General features: G+C 38.8%; 1 protein-coding gene across 3 annotated transcripts in view; it reads left to right on the top strand.

Annotated features, from left to right (window-relative positions):
* The window catches only part of MGAT4A (alpha-1,3-mannosyl-glycoprotein 4-beta-N-acetylglucosaminyltransferase A), a 72,390-nt gene that overhangs the window by 11,805 nt on the left and 39,086 nt on the right, over nucleotides 1-21,499 (top strand). For all 3 annotated transcript variants that reach the window (XM_066545222.1, XM_066545219.1, XM_066545220.1), the window contains exons 3-5: nucleotides 15,735-15,902; nucleotides 18,431-18,571; nucleotides 21,087-21,220. In XM_066545222.1, coding sequence (XP_066401319.1) covers nucleotides 15,735-15,902; nucleotides 18,431-18,571; nucleotides 21,087-21,220 — 443 coding nt within the window. The remainder of the gene's footprint in view (nucleotides 1-15,734; nucleotides 15,903-18,430; nucleotides 18,572-21,086; nucleotides 21,221-21,499) is intronic.

Here is a 21,499-nt window from a genome sequence, read left to right as displayed (position 1 = left end):
TCTTTTTTACCATTACAAATTACTAGTGAAGTACTTGTGCCAATAAACAGCCCTCATACTTGGTTGCATAGCCCCTGGAGAGAAACTGTAGAGCTGCTGTTAGAGAGAGATTTGAATAAAACAAATGTGATGGGATTACATTTGACTTAGAAGGTTGTTGTTAATTTGCAGCAATGTGTGAGCATGATGAAGCTTTGATCCTAAGTTGCTTGCAAGGAGGACAAGTTAGAAAGAATGTGTTCTCAGAAACAGTTTGTTCAACACAGTTGTCAAGGCACAAAGAAACAAGGAGTGTCAGAACCTCAGCCCGCTAGCGTGTGTGGAAACAATAACCAGACTTCCGCAATAACTTGAGTTTTGTGCCCAGGCTATTAAGAATTTCTAAAAGTTTCAGCTCTTCAAATAGTGCTGATAATTTTGAGGTAGCAGTACTCACTCCTCTGAGCAGTTATTTTTGCTAGATGAATTTTCTTCTAATGTATTACTATGTTAGACATTTGGCTGTAGATCAATCATTAATATCTTCTTAGTTTAAGAAGCTGGGTTTTCTTTCTGTAGTTCCTGCCTTGTATGTATATGTTTGTTTCTGAGAGGAGGGAAAGGAATGATTGAAAGTAAGAGCATTTTGTACAGAGACTCACTGAGTTACTGACACTTCTGTAGTAGAAACAAATCATGTTAAAGGGTTTGGAAGCTTTCAGGTTATCAGAAGTAGCTGCTTTTTCTGTGTTCTACTGGGTTCCACTTTGCTGTGCACTTTGTTTCCTTGCCACATTGGACTCTAAGTTAACTATGCTGAGAATATTCAGCATCTTAACTGTCAAAAATCTTGAGCCCTGAATGTTCAAGAATATGTGAGCATATTAATGTGATAATTTTTGGACAAGGTTTTTGAGACACATAAACATGGGTCTTCCTGGACAAGACTTCAATTTCTTCATGGAAATTTTGCCTGGGCAAAAACCCCTTCAGATGCAGAGCCTGCAGCCTGGATGGGTGGGTGCTGCTGCACAGGAATCCTGTTGCTGATGAGGTTACTGCATGACCAGAAACTCCAGTTGTGTACACACAGACTGAGCATGCACAGTAAGTGACACCTTTGGGAAGCTTTCTGTAAGTGCATATTTGTGATAAGTAGTTGCTGAGCAGCAATTGCACAGTAGTGCTCAAGTCCATGTGCTTGGGATGTCTGAGAGGGGTCAGCCACTCACTTACTGCACAGTTGGTTGGTGTATGTGCTGTGAGTCACAATCTGGAGGATGTGTGGAGGTGCATGTGTTGTAGAGTTTGTTTGTGTGGAAGCATCAGGGTTAAACATTTTTGCTTTGCCCAAAGGATGTTTGCACTCTCTGTTGATGAGAGGGGCTCTGGAAGAAATGGGGGAGACCTTTCTGGAATTCACGTGTGTACACACGTGCTGGTAGAATAACTGCTTTCTCATAGATAGACTCCCTCGGGTCAGGGCTCATTTTCCCTTGTTCTCCTCCTCCACATTGCTTTACTGAGTTGTATAGAATGCTATTTTATGTTACACAAAGACCCTGAAAAAGGGACTAATGCTTTACTCTGTACTTGTAGTATGTCGCTTTAGACCTAACTGTATTTAACTCAGTTTGAGGAAAGTGTTTAACTTGGAACAAGCTGTAACTGAATGGAAGACTTCTCTTGTTGTGTTTTGGGATCCAGCAATTAATTGAATTGGGTTTTGTGGTATTTTAGCTACATGTAGATTAAAGTGATCAAAGGTTTGAATTGGGTGAAACTGAGAGTTTATTCTTATGCAGGACAACAATTGATGTTAGGACATTCACAGAATGTTTAGTTAAGGGCTTTAAGTTGTTTTAAGTGCAATCATAAGATAACCTAATATCTTGGATAATGAATGTAGAATGGCTTTTTTTCAAAAATTACATTTAAAACATGCTACTGTATCCTCTTTTTCCCTCTGTCACTCTTTCATAATACATAATACTGTTTTAGTCTGGCTTGGTTCAAATTTACTGCAGAATAAAAATTAACGTTGTATTCCACTGAGTTTGGAGGAATGCTCCATGCTGCCACTGCTCACGTTCTGCTGACTGTGTGGGTGCAGAGCTGCTGCAGCACTGCTGCTGTTGGGGGTTAGAGGCTGGTGCTGGTCAGGGGTGGAAGGTCTGTTATGTATGGGAAGGCACACATGGGGAACAGCAATAGGGCTGGTGTGTGCTTGGCCTGAATGCTGGTTTCGAGGGCTGGGGCAGAGGAACAAAGGGTCTTGGTGTGGAACAGAGTCTTGGGAAAGAGCAGGGGCTGCTCTGACAGAACCTCCTGTAAGTGAGGAGGGGTGGAAACTGCTGGAAATGAAATCTGTAAAGCTTGTGTGGATGCTGTGTTTGAGTTTGGGGTACCCTCCCCGCCTCAAAGTCTTGTGCACTCTCTAGGCACACAAACTTACCAGAGTGCCAGGTGAGAGAAATAGCTTATTTAAAACTCAAGCAGGCATTTACATGTAAATTGTATGCCTTAGGTTTGGATTTTTCATGATACTGCTGGTTCAGTCCTTCAAACTGTAAGACAAATGCTTGAGGTAGTGTTCACAGTCTTTTCTTATTTTTGTACTTAATGACTTTTTTAATTAGTGGAGAATAGCTCTCCAAGCCTGGCAAAAACCTATGCTTCAGCTTTTTGTTTTTATCTATACCTGGTGTTTTGGTACATCCTAACTTCTTGTCCATGCTGTTGTTATTGTTAAATCTGCCATAGAAGAAAAAGGCATTAAAGGCTACTTGGCTTTGTTTTTTATTGAGACATTATAGATGTATTTTTCAAAGGAAATTGGATGTAGGAGTTTGTTGTTAGGTTAGGTTTTTATACGAAAGGGGAGTGTTGCCATTTGTGTTGTTTAGGTGGAACTGCAGAGTGTGTGGCTGATGCAGTTGACTCTGCCCTTCATTCTCAAAAAAAAAGCTTTATAGCAAATTGATGCATATACCACAATAATGGTATGAAAGGAACAGGACACTTAATACATTCTATGGCTTTATTGATTTGCATCTTTCAAATTTAAAAACTGAATTTTCCATCCAATTTTGGCAATGCAAAATTTTTTAGGTACTAATCTTTAACAAAACGCAAAGTCCTACCTGTAAGGAAAATAAGAACTTTTCTTTTCAGGTAATCTTTATGAAGATGATGCTTCTTGGATCTCTTCTTCTGTGGGAGTAATTACTATGCTGTGCTAGTTCTTCTAGAAACTCCTTGTTTCCTTGTTGCAGAAAGGATCAATATGAAAATTATAATTCTATTCAGAAATGTTAACCCATTTGCAATACAAATGGTGCCATATTTCTCAGTGTTATAGCATCATAATGTTCAGTAATACTGTTGAAGAGTACTATAGTGGAAAAATAATTTAAAATACATAATTAGCACAGTGATTTGGAAAATTTTAACCAAAATACTAAATTTCTTCACTGAGTATTTTGGACACTCTGCTTGTCACGAAAAACATTTAAAATTTCACCTTCTTATACTTTGTGGCACACACATTCTAATGGCCTTAGTCAAGGCTAACTAGAAGCTCAGCAGTAGAAGCTTCTCTAATCTTATGCAAGCATCTTTGTTACTGTTTCATCATTTTCCTGTTTATGGGGCAACTGAGATCAGCTCAGTTGATCAGAGCATGGTGCAAATAACACACTATCCAGCCTGGCCTTAAACATTTCATGAGATGGGGCATCCACAACTGCTCTAGGCAGCTTGTTCCAGTGCTTCACACCCTCATAGTAAAGCAGTTCTACCTTGCATCTAATATAAACCTACCTTTTTTTTTTTTTTTTTTTTCAGTTTGAGGCCATTTCCCCTTTCCTGTCACTCCATGCCATTGTAAGTGGTCCCTCCCCAGCTCTCTTGTTGGCTCCCTTTATGTAGGAAGTGTTGTAAGGTTTCCCTTCCAGGCTGAACAACCCCCAACTTCTCAGCCTTGTGTTCATAGGAGAGGTGCTCCTCTGACCATCTTTATGACCCTTCTCTGGACTGTCTCCAATACATCTGTGTCTTTCCTGGGCTGGGGACCCCAGAGCTGGATGCAGCACTGCTGCTGGGGTCACATGAGAGCAGAGAAGAGGGGCAGGCTCACCTCCCTCACCCTGCTGGCCACACTGCTTTTGGTGCAGGCCAGGACACAGCTGGCTTTGGGGACTGCACGTGCTCATTGATGAGTCCTGTTGAACTTCTCATCAACCAATACCCTCAAGTCTTTCTTTGTAGAGCTGCTCTCAATCATTTCTCCACCCAGCCTGTGCTTGAGCTTGGGATTACCCTTACCCAGAAGCAGGACCTTTCACTTGGCCTTGTACTTCATGAGGTTCCCTTGGTTCCATGTCTCAAGGCTGTCCAGGTCCCTCTGGATGGCATCCCTTCCTCCCAGGACATCAGATACCACACAGCTTGGTGGTGTTGGCAAACTTGCTGAAGGTACAGTCAGTCTCACTGCCCTTGTCACCAAGAGAGATGTTAAAAAGTGCCAGTCCCCATGCTGACCCCTGAGGGTGCCACACATCACTGGTCTCCACGTGGACATTGAGACATTGCCTGCAACTCTGACTGCAGCCATCCAGCTCATTCCTTACCCACTGAGTGATTCATCTGTCAAATCCACGTCTCTGCAGTTTGGAGACAGGGATGTTGTGCAGGACAGTGTCAAATGTCTTGCACAAGTCTGGCTGTTTGCAAGAGGTGAGGGTTAGAGGATTAGAAGAAGCTTGAGTGATTACCAAATTGGTAATTTTATGGAAACTTGTTTGCTCTTTCAAATCCCATTTCCAGTTTTAACTTACCAAGTCAGTAACAAGGAGAATCAAACCCCCTACTTCCATAAATTCTGCTACAGCAGAGAATGCTGTGTTAGTAAATGGAATTAGAAGTTCAGTAGGTTATAAAATATGGTATGCAGAGAAATAGTTTTCTTTAAAATAAAAAGAAAAACACCACAAAAGAGCTCCCCAGGAATTTGAGGCCACTAGATAGCATGATATCTTAATATAGGTCTATGTGCTTGTTTGTAGAAGGTACTTTAAAGTATTATTGTCTGATATCTGAGGAGAAACATGAGATGTCACAGATGACTTGCAGTCAAACTGACTCTAAGAGGTCAGATTACCTATGGGGTAATTACATTTGTTTACATGGTCAGCAAATTTCTAAGTATTTCAGGTGGAGGGTTGCACTCTTGTGCACTTTTAACAGATGTGAAAGAAATGTGTACCCTAACCCATCAAGGTTAGGTTTTGTTGTTATTTTTAATGTTGAATTATGATACCATGCAGAGATGCTGATTCTAAAGCCACATACTGCTCAGATCAGATCAATGGTTGTGGCTTCTTTAAAATGTTCTGTTAGGAATGAGTGTAATTAGCTGCTATGTGGTTTTTGGAAGATGCTCCTGTTCATTGGTAGCAATAAAATGTTTGTATATACATACATTAAACCTAAATGATGGAAGCAAACATAATAAATTAGTGCAACATGTATGCTTAATACACATGGTTCTGCAGAAATGTAGAAGGGATTGTTTCATTTTAGTATGTTAAAAAAACAATAGAAATGCTTTCTTTCACCTAATATGCTTCAGTCCTTCATTGTTCCCAAGAATGCAGGCTAGCTATTGACCTGTCCTGTATCTTAAGTGTGCTTCAGTGTTATGGTTGTAATGTTTGCTTAAACTGGAGCTTTGTGCTTGCTTGAGCAGTATAGTTACAGTCTTCCTTTTTATTTGGCAGTTAGTTTGAAAAAATAATTGTGACATGATGATCTTTGTAAAAGCTGTCACTGTAAATTATATTTTTGAGGTAATACTGTGATGTTGTTGAAGGTTTCCTAGTTTCTTTTACACTGCTGTATGCTTTAAATCTTGTGCAAGACATGTTAGAAATGTCAAAGTGGGATGTTTTAGTGACAGTTACTTGAAGGTAATTTTCTTTACTGTAGAGTTACTGTCCAGGTTACATGAATTCATTGCTTTGTGTACTCAGCTGAGCTTTTCTTTTATCAATTTCTTCAACTGAACTCTTTGTACAAAGAATGTCTACAGCAGAAGTTGCAATGATTTTTGTTGTTCTGCTTTGCTTCTTGGGAATAGAATGTATGAAGGGACGTATGAACACATCCCTTAGTGTTTCTGTTCAGGGACAGAGATGTGTAAAATACTGATTGCTTATTGTGGGACAGATTTAGCACATGATTTCAGTGATGTTTTTATATCACTGTCCCCTTAAAGAAGAAATGCCAGTAGAGGTGGCTTTACTTAGCACTGGGAATAAAATAAGAACCAAGTAGCTGGAACCTAAAAAGCCCTGAGGTTTATATTCATCCTTAGAGTGTTGGGCAGTGTTGTTTACTAGTCAGAGAAGTGTGAATCCTAGTAAAGTTAACAGTCAGATCAGGACAAATAATTTGCAAATGTGTGATTGTGCGATTTCTTTTTTGGAGTTCTTTTGTTTTTTTGTTTGGGGTTTTTTTTAGGGAGGGGAATTGGGGAGTTTTTGGTTGGTTGTTTTTGGGGTTTTTTGTTGGTTGATTGGTTGGGGTTGTTTTTGTTGTTGTTGTTTGTTTGTTTGCTTTTTCCCCATCACTGTGGCTTGCTTTTCTCTGCTTTAAAAGAAGACCTTCAGCTCAAGTGCTGCCAATAACTCTCTCAAACAAATCATGTGTTTAATTATCCTTATTGTCTGAAGCAAGTGCACAGACAGAGGAGCATATGCTTCTGTTGACTTGACCTCCTTATTTGTGGGTGTCTGGATTTTCTGATGTATTATTATTTTTATACCTTGTGTCCAAAGGAACATTCAGACTTGCTGTCAGCCCTCATCAGGGGAGGTTTGAATGTGGTGTCGTACTGGATTTTATAATTTATTTGTAAATCTTCTTAATTGCAACCTTCCTTTATTGAATAAATTATATCTAGAAGCAGAGGTGTGCAATTTCATCTGGAGACATTTCAAACTGTTCCTGGCTGTTCTATCCAGCTATGAAGATACTCCTTAAGTAAATCATTCATCAGTTGTCACAATTCTAGTTTGGCTTCTTTGGCTTTTTAATTTCTTAGGACTTTTTTTTCTCTAGAAAAATGTTGTTTGTTTGACTTTTTTTTTTTTCTAAAAAGCCACAAAATTCATGATGTACTATTTCATGCTTCTATTTTCATTGGTAAGCTACATAATTTTTAGTGTATTCATATTAAAGATTGAAAAAATGGAGGGAAAGCAAATTCTCAGATCAAAGAACTGTTTACAAGAAAATAGATTCTGAAATTTACAGTTCAAAGTAGAAAGATTTTACCAGTTGATATGACAAAGGATCATATTCAGATTGCTTAAAAAATTTTAGAGAAAACAACTTCAGCTCCTGCTGCAATGGAATGTTTAAACAAAAGTATCTAGACTGAGATTGGATCAGGCCCTGAAAGTTTCAAAGCAAGCACTTCAGACTTGTGCTAGTGCACTAAAATTGGAGAGAACAAAAAACATTATTTGTTTATAGAGATCCTTGAAGTGCAAAATGTGAAAAACTTGCAATGAGAAATGAAGTAATTAGAATTATTGAGTTGTTTTTTTTACCAAAGTTAAGAAAACCTGCAGAAACTTCCCTCCAAAACATGTTCTTCTCAACGAAAGCTACTTGAATGAGTACTTTATAAATACTTGCAGTCCTGCTAAGTACATTTCTATGTGGAAAACAAGAGTAATAAAGAGTAGTTCTGATGGATTGTTTTGGTAGATTGAGCAAGTGAATTGCTGAAATGACCTATCAATTTGAATAATAAGATTAGGGATAAAGAAATGACTTGCCCACTTGTTTTCCTGCATCTTGATTTTGTTTGTTTGTTTCCTGATGCAGAAAATGTTCCTGATGCAGAAAATGTCATGATTAGTAGGATGCATTTTTTTGTGAATCATCTCCCATATTTTTCTGTCTTTAATTTCACAGAGTATTATACTCACAAAAAATTTGCATATCCTCTAATCCCTTCAAAATAATAAGATAGCTTTATGAATAGGCATAGCTACAAACTCTGTAACTAAAAAGGCCTACAGAATCAAGTGTTGAAAGAGGACTGATAAAATTTGACCTTGAGCAGTTTTCTTTAAGAGCTTTTATTTATAGCATGTCTTGTTGTTAGCCTTTACAGTATACTGCTTTATTTGTATTTGCATGGTTGATTGCTTTACTGCTTTGGATTTTATAACTCATCATAGCTTGTTTATAAAAGGTTTTAATTTCACTTTAAGAGCAGGGAAGCTAATTAGCTTTTGTTGCATAGTCATCCATGGTAATACATTGTAACATTTCAAGGACACCATGTATCAGCGACATAGCCAGTTTTGAGACAAGTCAAAATCTGATTTGCGAGCAGGCTTGAGGTTTAAACTTTGGGGACAAATTTTGTTAACACCTTCTTTACTCTTCACTGTTTGACATTGCTGATTTCTAAATATGATTTGTGCCTATGTGCAGGTTTTGACACTTGATAATTAGCTCAGCTTGCTACAGTGTTTTGCTGTTTTTGTAAGTCTAAATGTCACAGGAGGATTCTGGAACGTCTTTAATATCCCTTGTGTGGACACAGCTTTTTGTCAGTGCCTGTGTGATTGGTTTGACAGTTCCTCTGCTTGCCTCCCCTTGGTTGGACACTTGAGAAGGCGGTGCCTTGTCTGCGCCTTGTGAATGACTTCTGAGCTCTGGAGTCACTTCCAAAGGGCAATGGAAGCACTGTGCATGCTGTCTCAGTAAATGCCAGGATATTTTGTATATGTTTATTTTGTCTGTGCATCTTTATTGTGGATACTGGATGACTGTACCGGGCAGTAGGAACAAAATTTCGTATCACAATATTGGGTAATTGTATTTGCAGTTATATTTTGCAAAACCTGTGCTAAAGAGAAAGTGTAGCCTTTGTCAAAAAGAGTGTCAGTTTTAAGATGAAGTTTAGAATTACTTAAGTGTTAGCATGGTAAGAATTTTATTTTATATGTTAGAGAAATTCACTTTTTTTGGCTGACAGTGGATATAATTTAGTCTGTCACATGCTAGCATAGAAGGATTTTAATTTGAAAAGATATCTGCTTTTTAGATGATGATTATTTTATCACTAGTACTACAAATGTGATGGCTTGTAAGGTACTTGGTTATTATGAACCAAGCATGATCTAAAAAATTCTTGTTGCTTACATCTGTGGGAATGAAGTGCAGGTCCATGCAGTTATCATCATGACTTACTGGATACTGATTTACTTGGTACTACAACTTCATGGATCACATACAACATCTGAACTGATTTTACGGGAAGTGCACAACTTGATTTTTATAGCTCATGTAGCTCAGAAGAAGGAACGTTCCTGTAAGAGCTGTGCCAGATTGAATTGGCTGGCACATTGACAAATCCCTAATTCACTGAGGAGTAACCTCCTCTTGCCTCACCACTGTCTCTGTATGCAGCTCAGTGTGGAACTTGCTGCCAGTTAAGAGCTCTACTCTCTATCAACCTGTAAACTGATCAACATCCTTGATGGGAGTGTAATGAATTAATACATGAAGCTTGTTAGAGCCTCTGACCCATGGCATGATGGTAACTACTGTAGGGCTTTTATAATGGGAGTAAATGAGTTGTAGAATAACTAATCACAGAAATACCTGAATTAGCACTAACTACAGTGTGTTCTCACAGATTCAAACATTTATTTAATGGCATTTTAATAACTCTTCAATAGGGTGTACAGAAAAATGAGGCTTTTGCTGCAGAACTTTTAACTTGTAAAAGCTGAAAGGGTTGTCATTAGGGTGGGCCATAAACTGCTACATTGGCGAATGTAGTGATACATTGGCAAATGGATGATACATTGTTGATTTGAATCATGATTTAAAGTCTCCCCACTCGGACAGAGGAAAAGTCCTGTTGTGTCTGGTATCTGTTCCTTCTCTAGGTGTTTTACTTATTGAGTATTTGTGTACAATGCTTTGTTGCCAACCAGAGCCTTTGTCTGTGTGTCCTGTTGTTCTTTAATGTAAGAAGGGGGTGAGGTTTCTATGGTTCAGTTGGGCAAGGGTAAAAAATATAAATCAGGCCTACAATTAATTGGCAAAGATAAGCCCTCTGTGCTTGGCTTGCTATCTTTTTTGAGTGCCAAGTCTATTGCTGATTACCTTTTTGTCTGTGTAGCAGAGCCATCACTTTTGGTGTTTAGCTGGTTTGGAGTTTGAAGGAAAGCTCAGCTGCCTGCTTGTGATATGGGAAGGTCATAAAGCTTTTCCTGATCTTGTCTGATGCATCTGCCTTTGGTAGAACCAGCCATACTAAAACAGAGCTCTTGAGTAAATTATAGCTTGTCTTTTATTTATTTAATTATTTATTTATGTGAATGCAGCCACCTTAGTTCAACAATCTTAATTCAATGTGTTCAATTTTCAGTTGTGAAAATGGCCTGTGATTTAACGTGTTTGGGAACCTGCTTGATTGATAAGATAAATAGCAGCTTGCAAAGCTTTCATGCTGATCTTTGTGTTGTAGACTGTAGTTTTAGCAGACAGTCAAGGCTTTCCTTGAGGAATAATGGCAATACTGAGAATCGCCGAAACGTTCTTGGGTTGTGAAAGGGTTTTCAGGCAATTCTGTTTCCTTTTACAAGTGTGCACTCCACTCAGTTTACAAGTGCACTCAAATAGTTTCTTCATAAAGTTTTCATGTTGGCATAGAATAGATTGTTTTAATTGGAAGGGAACTACAGTGGTCATCTAGTACAGCTGCCTGACCACCTCAGGGCTGACCAGATGCTAAAGCATGTTGTTAAGGTCATTGTCCAAATGCCTCTTAAACACTGACAGGCTTGGGGCATTAAAAAATCTAACTTGGCTAAAAAAGTAACATCAACCAAAAACTAAGCTGTTGATGATTTTTATTGACTTTGAGACTCTGTAGCCTTAAAATTGCTTTGATTGAGTTTCCACAGTATGTTTTCTGTTTTGTTGTTCAGTCGATATTTAATATGGAATTAGAATTCAGTAGGTGTTCCGACAGTGTTGGTAATTTACCTGGAAGTCAGATTTATGCTATTTCAGTTGAGCTGAAATTCTCTGCAAAATGCTTTTCTAAATTCAAACTACAGCCTATTTTCTTATTCCTTTACTTGAATGTCCCTTTTTATCTCAAGGGAAAACTCTTTGCTGTTACAAAAAGCAGGGGTGAAAGTACATGAACAGATTTTTCAAGAAGTACAAAAGCTCAAAGTAAGAAATTATATGCATGCTAAGATGTTAGAAACTCCATGTTTTAAAACTTTGAATTTTTCTTCAAATTTAGACAACTCTTTAGCAATATATGTAGTCAATATTGTCTATGGCTAAGAGGAGAGTGGACTGAGTTTGTAATTTTGGGTTAGTGGTGTCTTTTTGGAATAATTTTTTTTAACAGTTATGTAGTAGAAGAATTGTAAATAACCCAGAGGAGGCTGAGAGCTGAGATTTCATCTCTGGTTAAAAACTGGCAAACCACCCGAGTTTTATTTGAATTTTCACTTTTCAAATGACTGCATCAGCTTTCAAGTGAGCTTGTCTAAATTCTAAGTTCTGCATATTTAAGAGAACGTATTGCAACAAAGGAAAAAAGTTGACAAAGTACTGATTCAGTTGACGTAGTGTTGGAAGGACTGCACAGCATCTGGCCAGCTAAAATATTTAGTCTTTAGCTTCTGGAGTTTTTCTGGACCAACTAGATTTAAGAGAAAAACTATGAAGAATTAATGCTTTCATTTCTCAAGTAATTTCTTAACAAGATATTTATTTTATTTGATCTTTCTGGCTTCCAGAGAAAAGTGTGGAAAATCTTCTCATTTCAGTGTAAAATAGTACATTATTCTTAAATAAAAATATGTATGCTGAAATTATTGGAGACCAGATGTCTTCAATATTGGCTACAGCTGCTCTTAGAGGGATGTTTTGTCAGAGAACAGGCAGATATGTTTGGGGTTCTTCCATCAGTGTTGTAAGGCCAATAACTTACTGTCTGAATTCCTTCTTCTGTTTTCTTAAATAACTCTACATTTCAGGATGAGAATAAGAACAGAATCCATAATCCTGTAGAAAAAGAATCTTTTTTTGCTGGTGGTGATCACTCTGTGTTCTCTGTGGTTTTAGGCTCACTACTCTCCTTTTTACTGTAATAGCAATCCAAAAAAGTGTTTTCATACTTCTGGACAAGAAATCAATTCAATTTCTTTTGGTTTTGAAGAAATCTCTGAACAATGAAACACTAGATGGTCAAATGTATTTTGAAAATATCAGGTGTGCTATTGACTGTTTTGTATATACAATGCCTACAAGTCAGCTTGTCATAGAATGGGATGGGACCTACCAACAATCATTCAGTCCAACTGCCTGACCACTTCAGGACTTAGCAAAAGCCAAAGCATATTATTAAGTGCATTGTCCAGATGCCTCCTAAGTACTTTATGCTCTCCAGGAAACCTGTTCCAGTGTTTTAGCAATGTCTCGGAACAGAAATGCTTTCTAATGCCCAATCTGAACATCCCTTGGCATAGCTTAGGGCCATTCCCATGTGTCCTATCACTAAATACCAGGGAGAAGAGCTCAACACATCCCTCTCCAATTCCCCCTCTCAGGAATCTGCACAGAGCAATGAGGTCACCCCTCCAACCTCCTTTTCTCCAAACTAGACCTACCCAAAGTCCCCAGGCACTCGCCCAGGACAGACCTTCCAGCTGTGTTCCCCTCCTCTGGGTGCATTCAGAGAGCTCCACATCCTTTTTAAACTGCGGGGCCCACAGCACTCCAGGTAAGACTGCACCAACCACTGCCTTTCCTTCATCTTGCCTTCATCCATGAGGAGGGTGATTTTAACACAGAATGATGCCAAATTAGTTAAATAGGACTTTCTCTACCAAACTTGAGCTCAGTCAAAGTTTAAATAAAAATAGATTCTTAAATTTATCTTGTAGACTCATTCTCACGTGCTTAGTCAGGAACTCTAAAAAGTCAAATTAGAATATTTATAAAATGCTGATGGCTTAAGGGATGCTTTTCTAAAGCCTGGGACATGTGGTCACTGCTAATGGTGGTACTGGAAAAGTCAAAGAAGTATTTTCTCATTTGCAAGTGCCTTTCAGTATGAGATCAAATACGTTGTGGTTTTCTGTTTGTAAGTAATAAGTATCTGAGCAGTTGATCTTTGAATGGCTGAAAGTATGCTAAAGATATGAGTGTTAGGCATTTAAATTTAATTTGTTTAGTTTAAAAGTACAGGCAGCCATATTATAAAACAAGAACCAAAATGCCAAATTACACATTAATCTCCAAAAACATGTAAAGTGCTCTACTAGTGTTAGAGATGTAAATGTTTTAGGTCATGTAAGTTCACATAATTAAAGAATTATTTTTTCTTTCATTTTACATAAATAACTAGAAAAATATTCATAGGGTAGTAGATTTAAAAATTTTATTGTATTTTTAATCTTAGGATTTTTTCGTTACATTTCACTGAAGAATATTGTGCCTAATTGAAAAAAAAATCACTGTATATTTGTGAAGGTTAGGTGCCCAGAGTTTGTGTGTCTTTTAGAGCAGCCTCCTTAACCTAGATATGTCTGGTTGAAGCAACAAATACTTGTCTAGTATTTCTCAAAGGAATTAATGCTTTTGAGGTCTCCAGTACCATGAATGCAATACCAGTACAGTTCACTGGAAGCATCAGAACTGAACTACTTTGTTAGTTATCATTGGCAAATAAGAATGGCCTTCATGCCAGAAACTTCAAAAAATTTTCCCAGTCTTCTAAGTGCTGCTGACTAAAGCATCAATTCCTATTTCAAAGAGCAGCCTGGATTCAGTCAGCAGTGTATAGTGTGCCTAGCACTGTGGTGTGGGCCAGCAGCTGTGTTCTAGGTTTGTTGGCACAAAAGCAATAATCATTTGGTTTTAATGAAAGAAGCAAAATAAAGCTGGCAAAGGAGATGTTTTTAAGAGATAGTGAACCATGTTTTTATTTTTCCATCTTCAGAACAGAGGGCATTTTACTTAATTAAGTTTTCTAAATATAATTGGAGCAGTACATCCCAACTACCAAAAAAAGGAGGAAAATAAATGTAAATTGAAAGAATTTGGAGGAAAAGCAGCCTTATTAACAAGGGAAGTTGACTCTAATTCCTTTTTTGCCCTGTGTGTTATGTAATATAGCGACAGGAAGGGTTTCAAATTGCTTGCTAAACTTCTGCTTCCCTGCCATTGCAATATGAAAAGTCTGGGAATGGATAGGTAAACAACAAGAGAGATATGTCTGTGGATGTCAGCTGAGTGGCTGATTGAGTTACAAATTCACTTAAAATACTCTAGTCTGTATATTGGTTGAAGGAGGGTGATAGTGATGATAGTGAGCAGAAGATTTGAAGAAATTACCAATGGGAAGAAGGAATGGTACAAAATCTAGGCCCACTTACTTTACTGGGTGTCGAGGGAAAAGGGAATATATCAGCAAATCAGTTTTGATGTTTCCCTTTTGGTCCCCTTTCAAGAGTATGTGAATGTATCAACATCAACAGAATTTTGGTAAAAAAATTTGTTCTTCAGTTCTCAGGCACTGACCATAATATTAAGTTAAAACTTGGGTTTAAAATTGATATATCTGAAGTACTGTCAAGTTCCACTCATCCTTACAAAGTATTCAGAGAGGTCTTTTACAAAACGTAACCTGGGCTTTTGTAAGAGGCCACTGCTGTGCGGCTTCTTAAAAGAAATGGTTTGTGGGCATTCTTGTTCCAAGAAATGGTTCAGAACTGCCTTGTGCTGGGTGCTCAGGGTGTCCCTGCTCTGTGGCTATGGTGAGGGGCATCCCCCTCCATGCCTGTCCCCATCCTGGTGTGTGCAGCTGTTCCCTCGCTGTGCTGGGTGGGTGCTGGCACCCAGCTGCCCAGGTGGGGCCTTCCTGGGAGCCTTCCAGGTGCTGCCAAGCTGAGCAGTGTTTGATGCTGGTCGGATCTGTCAGCAGGTGTTTGTTTCCACAAATAACCTGGATTGTGGTTTTTCTCCCCAGAAAAGTTGATTGCCTATTGTAGCATCCCATGAACTCCCTCCCATCAGCCAATTCCCAAGGGCTTTGCCTTGGAAAGACTTACCATAGAGTTCATTCCTCCTGTGGGACAGATGAGACTCCCTCATGGACCTCTGCCCATGTTTTACAACCTACCCTGGTTTCTCCCTTCGCTGTTTCCTCACTGCTTGGGTACCCCTGGTGGCTGCTACCCCTGGAGACCAATCCCCTTTGCCCTGCCCTCAGTTCTGCCCCCATCCCTTCCCATTCTGAAGCTGTCCAGAGCCCATGGTAGCCCTCGTTTTTCACCTGTGCTCCCTTTGGCTTCCTTGCAATAAATCTTGCTGGAATTAACTCCTTCAGAAAGACCCTTCTTGCCTCTCTTGCTGAGCCAGTTGTGGTGTGTGAGTCTGACTGCACTGCCTGAATGTTAATCCAGCTGGCTCTTCCACAGGAGATACTTGTTGGATAATAGGCAGCAGTATCCACCATCCCCCTCTCGCGTTGGGTGCTGGCGCCCAGCTCCTCAGGTGGGGCCATACCAGGCTCTGCCTTCCTGGAAGCATTCCAGGTGCTGCCCAGGTGAGCAGCATTAGCTGCTGGTCAGATCTGCCAGGAGGTGTTGGTTTCCACAAATAACCTGGATGGTGGCTTTTCTCCCCAGAAAAGTTGATTGCCTATCAGCGGGAGTTCCACGCGTTGAAGGAGCGCCTGCGCATCGCCGAGCACCGCACGCTGCAGCGCTCCTCCGAGCTCAACGCCATCCTGGAGCAGTTCAGGAGGGCCGTGGCAGAGACCAACGGCAGTAAGAATGCCATGAATAATTTTTCAGGTACGTGCTCCAAAATATTTTTTATAACTCTGCAATGCCAATATTTCTTGTTATTACTCTAGAATAAGAAATTGCTCCCAAGACAAGTTAATGAAACTGTTCAGCAGTGTGAATAAAGTTGTATCTGATGTGGGTGTTTTGGTTTGTTTTTTCCAGTTGTTGTCCTTAATGATTCACCCACCCTTATTCAGTCCTAAAGTCATAAGAATTACTTACTCCATACATAGCTCCCAAAGTTTGGAACTTCTGGTTACTTATCTATTAGGTTGAATATATTTTGATGATTAATTTACATCACTTTTTAAATAGAGTCAGAGGGGAAAAGTGAGCAAACAGAAGAAATTGATGAACTTCAAGCAGTTAAAATAAGCTTAAAAGTCAACTGGAAAATATTAAATCATCTAGACTAAAGTATTGCTAATGATTTGTAACAAGTACAGGAAATGGCCTTTTCAATAACTAGTGATTAAACTGGTAAAATCTCCCATAAGTTTTTACCCATTTTGGAGACTGATAGTCAGATTTACAAAAGGCTGTTTGGCAATATTAGAGAAAAACACGGCAATATTCACCAGACTATTGATGTTGACTTCTAAAATCACACTGTTACTGTTTTGTTGCTCTGATTTTTGTGGATGGAAAATGAATAACAAATAAGTACAAATTTTCTGTCAAGAGGTCTGACTTGGTAGGTTGCAGAAATTTCACTGTATTGGTCTTGAGGAGTTGGTCTATAAGGAGTTGAAACTCGAAGAGTTTTGCAATTCAAAAGCCTGGAACAAGATTTTTTTGAATTTGTTGTCTACTTGCCTTTGTGCTGTGATTTACAATTTTCAATAGGTTTTTTTTGGTTGGGAAATGGTTATAATTATAGGCTCCAATGTTGATGCCACTCATGAATTGCTGTCTGACACTAATGGCCTGATCTCAGTAGTTCCCTGGATCTCCAGGAATCGCACAGATAAAGGTTACATTTTGCATGGTCTATAAATCTTGTCTTTCTATTTTATGTGTGTGGTTTTGCTTTTAAAGTAAAGCGTGGAGGAGGTCAAATAATTTTGATTCTGGATTTAGGATTAAGTTATTGCCACATTTGTTTCTAAAATTGACTTAGCTTGCTTTTAGGCAATATGTTTATAAGGAGTTACTCTTCTGATGCAGCTGAAAGTACTAATTCATTTAACATTCTACCATGTCTGGATCCCAGCTGGGATGGACATGCACTTTTTTCATGTAGAGCCATAATGGGAAGCCATCTGAATTACTGAGCTTTTGTGCTCAGAACATGGGATTAGATAGGTTTTTATTAAGCTTAATACACTTAAGTATACATAATACTCTTTGCTCTCTTTGAAGCTGAAAGAATTCCAGATTGTTTTGTGTAGATCCTTATTCATTCAGACAAGAGCTGTCATACTTGGACAGAATTTAGTCCAGGCTTTGCAGTTGAAGGTAAAGAAATGTTAGCAGGAAAAGTAAAACATTCCTGTATTGGAGTCTATCAAGATAGACATACCTACTTATGGCATCTATTTACAAAGCTTTTTGCGAGGATTGACGTGGTTAGGAATTTAGCTTCACCTAAAAATAAATGCTTTAAAAATCCCCAAACATACAGAACCAAAATCCACAACAAATCCCTCCTATCTTTGTAGAAGCTGTGCTAAGACTCTGAGAGGAATTACACTTATGGCTTTCTTTTCCTTGCTTCTCAATTTTATCTCAAGAAACCTTGACTACAGTTTTTTGCTTAACTTGATATTATAAAGCCCATAAGTTTCCAAAGATCCATATGCTATCATATTTTTCATTTGAAATGAGTTGTTTTCACACTTGATGCAAGAAAATCAACACACCCAGCAGGGTAATTTTAAAAACTGTTATTTGCAACTTTGAGAGCCACCTGGACATACTGAAAGGCAGTTGCAGTAGAAAGAGCAAGAATAATTCTAATGGAATCTAATATGACAATTCTATGCTAATGGACCAAATTAAGTTTGCATTTTTTTTTTTAGGAATACTCAAAATATCAACTGTACGTTTAATGCTATTTTATTTTGTATCTCTATGTGCAGTATATTCCAATATGTATTCAGAGCTCTGAAAAATTATTTGCAGTAGTATTTGCTGGATGGTGATGACCTCTGTAAGCAACAGTGAAAAATTATTTTGGGAAATAAGCCTCCCATTTGATTAACTGGGGAAAAAACCCCACAAAATCACCAACCACCCCCAGAAAAATGGAGCATTCTTTACTTCTGTAGATTCACACTACATCTTATGTAATCAAATAAATATTAACTGTATCTCTGACAAGATTATAGGTGCAAAATAGTCTTGGCCATTGTTTATTTAAAAAAATGAAATAAGAAAAGCCTTCTTTGTAGACAAAATATGATGACTCAGAGAAGTGCATAATTTATTCTGGCTTTCAGTTAGGACCAAGCTTGGAATTTTATACTGTTTACTATTGCTTAAAATTTCATACAATTTGTTTTCTGCATTTCTGATTTCATGTATGTTTGCAGATGAGACACTGAAGCTGTTAAAAGAGCTAACAAGTAAAAAATCTCTTCAAGTGCCAAATATCTATTACCATTTGCCTCATTTGTTGAAAAATGAAGGAAGCCTTCAACCTTCTGTGCAGGTTGGCCTTGGAAGGACAGGAGGTATGCTGATATGATGGTTATTTCATGTTTTATATCTGGAGGACCTTCTAGTTTTAGGAAAAGAATTGACTGCATTTCTTGGTAGATGAAGGACATCTCATTTAACTTGTGTGATATTGAAATCCTTTAAATTCACACTGAATCTGAGATAAAAGGAGATTGGTTTCAGCTTTGCTCTTTTCTGCATAATCTCAGTCACACCCCATGCCATGTTAAGGTACACATTAAGAAGTATTTAGTTTGGATGAATTTTTTTGTAGCTAAAGGGAAACAAAGCTCAAGCATTTCAGATTCTGAACTGTTAATGGGTATATCCCTTTGGCTTTTCAGATTTGCAGGGCAACCATGCATGGTTATAATTATTTTAGCATTGATGTTTCTCTTGTTCTGAACAGTATATTTCAATATATAAATTAAAAGTTGAGAGAACTAAGATAACCAGATATAATTGCATCAATAAAATCTGGACAGTGTTGTAGTTAATCCTGGCTTGTGTTTTTTCATTACTTCAGTGAGTTTGATTGCTCCTTCTTTTAACAGAAGGTATGCCTGTATGACAAATGTGTGGGCTCAGGCCACAGGTTTATTTTTCTGACTATAAATACCTTTTATTTCAATGTTGTTGTTCAGGGAGGAAAAATCTAATCATTCGTTATTGTTTTAAGTGAAGTCTGTATTATGTCCTCCTGGGAATATATGGCAGAAATTTGGAATTGAAAAATAGGAATTGGAATCAGATTTATTTAATTAAACAGAGGGAGGAAATTCAGGGTTTTAGGACTTGATGAAGTCTGCTTTATCCTTTCAGTGCATTCCTGCTGCTATCTGCAGTGTTCCCAGAAGGTAGCCAGCCCCTGGGTACAGTGCAGAAGAAAAACTATGGAAAAGTTAAGCAACACAGGACTCAAACGACCTGCTGAAAGATGGTGTTAATAACTTTGTAGCTGAGGATGTATTGCTTTGCATTTGTAGTGCTTTTATCAGAGAAAAGAAATTTCGTTGAGGAACTTCCATGCAGTTCTGTTGTCCTGGACTTGTTTATTTAGAAGAACCAAAACCAGGTGCAAGGAAAGTAATAGAGGCTTTCAGCAGTATTATTTTAAAAGATAACTTCTGAGAAGTTAAATACTTGAGTTTTGAAGAATGATTGTATTAGTTTTATTTTTAAACTTCAGTTAGGGAATTTAATCACTCTTGGTGCACCTTGTCTGAGTAACACCAAGGTTGTTGATAATTTCCCAAATTGGGGTTTGTGTGACAACATTTTGGTAACAGGGAGGATACAGGGGTACTTCTCTAAGAGGGGACAGCAGCTCTCCCTGTCTCCAGTGGAACCAATAGCCAGATCAGCACCACTGGAATAACAGATTGAAGAGAGGGGGAAAAACTGCTCAAGGGCAATTGCAGCTGGAGAGAGGAGTGAGAACCTGCAAGGTCAGTGCAGAAGGAGGGGAGGAGGTGCTGCAGGGCAGAGTCCCCTGCAGCCTGTGGTGAAGAGCATGGAGAGGCAGCTGTGTCCCTGTAGCCCATGGAGCAGAGATCCACCTGCAGCCTCTGGAGGACCCCATGTCATGGCAGGAGGATGCCCAAAGGAGGCTGTGACCCCATGGGAAGCCCACACAGGAGCAGGCTCCTTGGCAGGACCTGTGGACCCATGGAGAGAGGAGCCCACGCTGGAGCAGGCTTACTGGCAGAACTTGTAACCCTGTGGAGAACCCACAGTGGAGGAGCCTGATCCTGAAGGACTGCAGCCCATGGAAGGGACCCATGCTAGAGCAGTTTATGAAGAGCTGCAGCTTGGAGAAAGAACTTCCATTGGAGATGTTAATGGAGAACCATCTGCCATAGTAGGGACCCCATGCTGGATCAGGGGAAGAGTCTGAGGAGTCCTTCTACTGAGGAGAAAAAAGTGGGGGAGATCATGTGTGATTAACTGAATTCCAGCCTCCATTCCCCATGCCCCTGTGCTCCTGGGAGGGAGGAGGTAGAGAAATCAGGTGTGAAATTGAGCCCAGAAAGAAGGGAAGGGGGAGGGAAAGGTGTTTTAGGATTTGGGTTTATTTCTCATTACCCTCTGTTCATTTGCTCAGTAATAAATTAACTTCCTTAAATCTGCTTTGACTGTGACAATAAGGAGGGGTCTCTCCCTGCCCTTATTTCTACCCATGAGCCTTTTGTTACATTTTCTCCTCCCTGTCCAGCTGAGGAGGTGAGTGATAGAGCAGCTTTGGTGGGTACCTAGTGTCCAGTCAGCATCAGCCCATCACACCTACACAATAGTCTGACATGTCTAGGACTGGGGTTTTTTTGTCTTCTGTGTTTGCTCTGAGAATTGGTGTTAACTGTTAGTCATGCTCCTGATGCTGGGTGGCATATTTTAAAACTATTTTTAATTACTGCAATCTCCACCTTTTAAACCTTTGCATTTATTAAGCAATGCCTTATTGCAAGATTTTTGTTTTCTATCTTGTGTATGCAATTACTGAAAGTACCTCTCTGGTTTGTTTGATTTCAGTTTCCATTGTAATGGGAATACCTACAGTGAAAAGAAAAGTCAAGTCTTACCTGACAGAAACTCTCCACTCCCTTATTGATAAGCTGTCCCCTGAAGAAAAACTGGATTGTGTTATGGTTGTCTTTATAGGAGAGGTAAAATCACTTAAATTTTTTAATACAATTTCTAACCTGCCTTTAATCACAAGTAACACTCCTTTCAGGAATTGATGAGGATCTGCTTTTTCTTCAAGATGCAGACAGATGACTCTCTCCTTCCAGGAAAAGCAAAGTGTCAGTCTTGGGTTTCTGAGATACAATCCTGAAGAGCCCAGCTTTTTCTGTTTATCAGGGGAATGGTGGACATGGATTCAGTGGAGTGGTTATTTTGCAAATCTTATGTTTATATTTAGTGGCAAAGATGTGTTATTCCTT

Source organism: Molothrus aeneus, chromosome 2, assembly GCF_037042795.1.
Source record: "Molothrus aeneus isolate 106 chromosome 2, BPBGC_Maene_1.0, whole genome shotgun sequence".
NCBI classification, from domain to species: Eukaryota; Metazoa; Chordata; class Aves; order Passeriformes; family Icteridae; genus Molothrus; species Molothrus aeneus.
This window is presented reverse-complemented; position numbering and strand designations above follow the sequence as displayed.